The sequence below is a fragment of the Cololabis saira genome, chromosome 12 (genome assembly GCF_033807715.1).
Source record: "Cololabis saira isolate AMF1-May2022 chromosome 12, fColSai1.1, whole genome shotgun sequence".
NCBI classification, from domain to species: domain Eukaryota; kingdom Metazoa; phylum Chordata; class Actinopteri; order Beloniformes; family Belonidae; genus Cololabis; species Cololabis saira.
The window spans coordinates 11,018,487-11,024,486 of NC_084598.1; the positions used below are offsets into that span (position 1 = coordinate 11,018,487).

The window sequence follows — 6,000 nt, forward strand, 5'->3', positions numbered from 1 at the left end:
TAATTAATGAAACAGAGTGAATTACTCCTGCTTGCATCCACGTTGTGCTGCTCAGCATATCTCATGTCGTTAAGCGTTTTCATTCATAGCTGCACATTTAACAGCAACCACAAGGTAGGAAATTATCTGCACTGTGCTGAGAATCAGTGACCTTCCAGTTATGAACAGTTTGACCCTGCAAAGCCGACTGTTGGTGGGAGTGAGTTCACGAAGGAGCAAGGCCACCTCAGGCAGCCACTATTGTTTGTCGTTCTTTCTGCCAACACCTCCACATGATGCACTGCATCACCAATAACGCCATTTCTTCAACTTGAAAAAAAAAAAAGGCTGCTGCTCAAGATGTTTAGCACAGCGATGTTAGTTTAGTAGTAAATGAGCATAGTTCTGTCTTCACCAAATGTCATGAAACATCTGAGTTGTCCTCCCCTGAAGTGCAATTTGCCATACCTGCAAATAACTCAATTTGTTTTTTATTGTTTGTTGCTTTTTTTTTTCCCGGATACACAGCTTGAGGCGTGGAAAGTTTTCCGTCCGCGGTTTCCTCTGGACATGTTCAAAGGTCATGAAACGCACAACCTCGAAATCAATGTCTCTGCCCGGCTCTATACAAAAGTCTGTTCTCCTATGAGCAGCGCTCACGCTCTTTGCACCAAATAAATACATCACCTTATGAATCATACCGCAGAGAGCCCACAGTTGCTGCTCAAGGAAGGTAGAAAACAGCCCTGGTCTATGTAAGAGTGGCAGGCAGCAATCTGTAAGCAAGGCTGTAGGGTGAAAACCGGGGCACCTTATCCAAATCACTGAGCATACACAAGCACTTACTCTTGGGTCATCTAGCTAATGGACTTCTCCACGCACTTCCTTTGCAATAAGGCTGCCGGTGCACGCGTGGAGCCGGTGCTTGTAAAATGTCAAAATAGGTTATTACCCAGAATTCATATGTGAAAAACACAATGCTGCCGATAAATCCGTAATCTTGCTGTCTCAGACAGCATTTTCTCACAAATGTTTTGTTTTACAAGCAATTATTTCTACTACTTGTCTCTGTGTTAAGGAGATTCATAGATAAGGTCACGATTTGGCTGTTCCGTACACAGGAATGATTTTGATAAATCTCCCTGTAGACCTAAATTTCTATCGGCAAGGACACGACTGATCTCTCGCCCTCTGTAGTCTCGATTTCCTCTGGTAATACCGGTACCCGTGAACTTGTGGCATTTCGCTGCCTTTAATGATTGGCCCAGTGGTCCGCAACCAACGGCCTTCTTGCCACCAATTCATGAACCGTCAACCCCAATCCTCCCACCAATCCACCAGGAACACAACACACAGTGCAGAACAAATGTCCCAGTGTCAGAATCAATCCAGACAGGCATCCCATCCTCCGCTCATAAAACTGGCATCTCATTTATCCAGGAGTGAAGACGATGGTAAATGGAATGACAGGGCATCCATACTTTTAGTAGCAGATCCTGAATGATTCAAATTGTTTTCTTTGAGCCCGATTTCTTCAAGAAGGGTACCTGAATGAATACTTTAAATATTACGTCCATTTGTTTTTATTGACATGTGACCACTTTTGAAAATAAATTCTATTTGTGAGTGTCCTTTACTTTCATGCTCGATTTTTTTCCCCCTCTCCGATGCACATGCATGGACCTGAGTAATGAAATGAAGCTGTTGGAACAGAAAGTCCTCTGACTCACAATACTGAGAGTATTGAAAGGAGTATTGAAACGGCTGATCTGCTTGAGATGCAAAATAACACACACTGAAGACCTGCGCACACATGCAGCGACTTCTCTCTTTGAAGTCCTGACAGCATTCAGCTCCATTTCCTTTGTTGAGTCTTGAGATCATAATTATTTACCGTAACCAGGCCTAGCATTCGCATGATGAAAACAAAAGTTTGCCCGAAATGCTTCAGTCATATTCTATTTGGTGCAATTTCAGAGAGAACACAGCGGCGGAGATCAAATTGAGGGAGGGCAGTCTAGCATGAATATCAACTGTGATAGCTCGAGAATGAAAGCGGAGAAGCATTCATCGTCTATCTGTGTGATCTTTGGAACAGGAATTCTCAGCATATGTTGTACAAATCTTAATGAAAATCACCGTTGTAAAATGTGACCGCTAAGTCATTTGTTAAGCTGCTAGCATTACAATGAACGCGATGACTTAATAATATACAGACTGAACTACCAAGTGCTCTTCCTTTCTCTGAGCTTGCAACAATCCAATAAAACCCAACACCAACCCAACACAAGCATGCAGCAGTAGAAGCTTAGGACAGAAGAGGCCACTGTTTTTTTTGAATAATTATTATTTAAATGGAGATCTTTAGTAACCACAACAAAAGAGACAGCAGAGAGGGACTCACCAATCATGTGTATTGTGGTTCGACCAGGCCTCGTGCCAGGATTCTGCTGGATGGTGTCGTAGAAAGTAGCCTGGCACAGCTGGATGGCAGTCAGACTAACCCAGAGGCACAAGCAGAGCAGCCAGGACATGACAGGACACATCTGCTGAGGACCAGCGGAGTTGGAATCAACTGACAATACATATTGTTCTTGATCCATGACCCCATGCCCTCAACATGCATCCTAGCCATGCACAATTCCAGAGTCACAACTCCAGATATATGCAGATTCGTTCATTGCAATCTTTTATACAAGATTGCAGTGCTTCTTTCTATTTTCAGCCTTAACATCCCACAGCAGTTTTTTTTTTAGATTTATCATTATAACGATTATATAAGTATGAGTCCTCTAATATTTTTTTCTGCTTTGCCACATCTTGTCCCTGACACACACCACTGTAAATGTGGAGCAATCCCTGAGGAGTGTTTCCCATATAGCATAGATTTTCCATGACAGGCTGACTCCCTTCAACATCTGAGCCGCGTTCTTGTCTCAGAACCAAAATCAGAAGAAAGATAAGGTTTTGCAAGCAGCTGGCAGTCGAGCCTTTTCTATATGTGTCAGAATAATATGACAGTGACATGGAGCTTACAGAAATGGGGGGAGAAAAAGAAGCCCTCTAATGTTTTATCATGCTGTTCAGTTACACAGAAGAAAGAACAACCCAGATAGTGAAGACTGCTTCTGGTCATAGGGAGGGAATTCTATGAACTAGGAAATAAAGACATGTGCAAACTGTGTTGTATTACTTTTTTTTTTTGGATTGCACAAAAATAATTCTAGAGCTTGTTGATTATATTTGAAGTTTGAAGTTTATTCCTCTTATCAATAAAACCGGCATTGTTTTTGTAACAGCATTAAACTTTTTCCAAACATTAGCAAATATATCATCCATACAGTTTTCTTTAGGGATGTTAAGGTGAAAGTGCAAGCTTTATGGAATTTTCTGTGCAGAATGGTTATTTCGGCAACATGCCACAGATTTTCCACCCAATCCATTTCATTTTCTTTAAAAATATTATTTTCAATATTCATATAGAAGCTTAACCAATATCAGGGCTGTATTTTTGCTCAAAGTGGAAAGAGCGGGGTCTTACCTGAACAACCCAACAAACTGCACAAATACTTCAATAGACTGTCATAAATCCATCCATAAATGTGCTTATGATGATCCCATCCAGTAACTCTGGAATGTGGCTGGAGGAGGAACTCCGCGGACTCCTGCCTCCCCTGCTCCGCACTTTGATAGCAACAGTCCAGTGACTCAGAAATAACCGTCAAGTCGGGAGTCGGGGAAATAGATTTTACAGCCTTTTCAATTCCACCTTTTTAAAAAAAAGAAGAAAAAAAGAAGAAAAAAAGCCACTGCTTCACCTGGAGGAGCTGCCCTCGCTGACACTGGATTCATCTGCGCCCCTCGCATTTACAGGCACGCTGCGCGGAGAGCTCCTTAATGAAGTGTAGCGGAATCTGTCGGAGCGTCCGCATCCTTCCAGCAGCTCAGCTCTGCTCAGCTCTGCTGGCTGGGAGAACCACCACACCAATGCTCCCGCACAGCTGGGCTCAGTGTAAAAACTGTATCACATGTCTTAAAGCCAGACCGCCTCTGGATTAGATGGCATGGTGGGACTCCATCTGATCATGTGCTTCTAACAATTGCAAATCAGGGAGGCTGGCACCGCTCACGTATCTGTGACCACGGGATTAACAATTATTTACATTTAGAATAGATTTTTATTTCTCCCCAGGCAGTTCTGGCTGTTTTGCCTTTTTTTTCTTTTTAGCTCTTTGGCTGCCCGCTTCTTTATGTGTAGGATTTAGCCTACTTTTGATTAAAAGCACATGGAGAAGATTTCAATAGAAATATCTGAATGTCAGGATAAAAGGCGCATCTTCCTCGGTTTGTTACTGGAAGGTGCGTTAAACAAGACTCTGGAAGAACTTGTTTCCACGACTAGAGCAGAAAGGAAAATTGAAAGCAGGAATTGTGTTGGGAAACAATAATGTCCATTCAGCGGAAAGCAATCTTCCTCTTACGGAGGGGAGGGCTGCCGTCTTTGATGGAGACATAATGATGATCCTAGGAAAGACAGGGGTGAGCGATGTTATTCAGATACGGTATGAGTAGGAAACAGCTTGATCTTCACCTTCACTGCATGGAGCGCCCTGCTTTTAAATTGCACGTTTTTTTTGCTTTTATCACCGACATGCAGAACAAGCCCGAGGCCTGCAGCCCACCCAGCCCTATCCATATGCATAAAGACTTCATTTAGGTTTATGCATTATTTTTTTTTTTAAATTGAGAGAGTGCATCTCCAGTTCAGGAGGGTATCAAAAGCAGTGGAAGCACTCTAATGTCTGAAACTTTGGCTGGAGAGGTTTAAACACGCTGCGCTGCACTGGAGGAAGCCAAATACATTGCTGAGCTGTTTTAAGTGGAACAATATTTTCCACAAATGAGCAGTCATTAATTCTTCATGCATTGTCACTTGCAGACACTGCGTTTTGACTTTCTTTGAGCCATCTGCTTCACAAAGAAATTACTCGGAAAAGAGCAACGTCCTTTGAAGATATTTCATTAACAGAGAAACATACAGAAAACTATCAAAGACACATCTCAAAAAAGGTACTCTAAAGTCAATCTATTCCTTAGCCATTTCTAACAATTTCTGTGTACTTACAGAAAAATATGTTAAAACTATTAAAATGAAATTTTACAGCAGGTGTCATGCTTTTAATAGAGAACAGGTGAAAACAATGACAAGAGTGATCATTACTATGAATGATATCCTTTTCTTTTTACTGGTCTTAGTGCCTAAAGGTTTAGTGCCTTTGTGCATAAAAAGCATATGCTAACTTTTAGAGTTAATTGAAGCAGTTTTGTGGGTTCACTCTGTTGAAACATAATTACATTTAACAGCGGCACAAGGCAGTGTGTCTGCTGAGGACTGTGGCTAATGTATGCATGCAAAAGTTCGGGCCAACTCAGTCAAAATTCTGTTGGTGTGAAAAACTCTGTGACTAAGACGACCTGATTTTCAAATGGCATGAAGTGAAAGATGACATATTTCTTGAATATTTTATACATTTTTTTTTTACATCCATTTTTAAAAATTTATACATATCAAAAAAATCTCAACAACTATCAAAGCTTCTAAATGCTGAAATGGCCTGCTAAGAGTCTTTGGGTTTTCCATTGGGGGGATTTTCAACCGTTCTCCCTGCACAAGGCTTCCAGTTTTGGGAGATTCTGGGGCATCTTTGGTACTGGTCTATTGAGTTCTGATCACAGATCATTAATGTATTTTGGTGACTATGACAGCCATGGCAAAACCTTCAACCTGCCTCTGCTGTCCATTATGGACGTTGAGGTGTACCTAAGATTGGTATCCTGTTGTATTCATTCCCTTTTCATATTACGCTTCCTCAGAAAAAGTGTGATGTTTTTCCATGAGCCCGGACATGACTGATCCACCCCCATTCCTCACAGTTTGGGAGGTGTCATATTCTTGTCTTAACGCACACAAGCACAACAACATAAAACAACCCATTTGTTTTATACTTCAAATTCCAAGGA

At 41.6% G+C, this 6,000-nt stretch overlaps 1 protein-coding gene across 3 annotated transcripts in view; it reads right to left on the bottom strand.

Annotated features, from left to right (window-relative positions):
- Positions 1 to 4,224, bottom strand: part of LOC133456283 (chemokine-like protein TAFA-1) — a 33,994-nt gene extending 29,770 nt beyond the window's left edge. For 2 of the 3 annotated variants that reach the window (XR_009783787.1, XM_061734748.1), the window contains exons 1-2: positions 3,521 to 4,224; positions 2,384 to 2,525 (exon numbers count right to left, since the gene is read on the bottom strand). Coding sequence is in view for 1 of the 3 variants with exons in the window: in XM_061734748.1 (XP_061590732.1) it covers positions 2,384 to 2,525 (142 nt within the window). In the remaining 2 variants the exon portion in view is untranslated. Of the gene's footprint in view, positions 1 to 2,383; positions 2,529 to 3,520 lie in introns of all 3 variants that reach the window. The other variant, XR_009783788.1, reaches the window with a different exon arrangement.
- Positions 4,225 to 6,000: the final 1,776 nt, after the last annotated feature.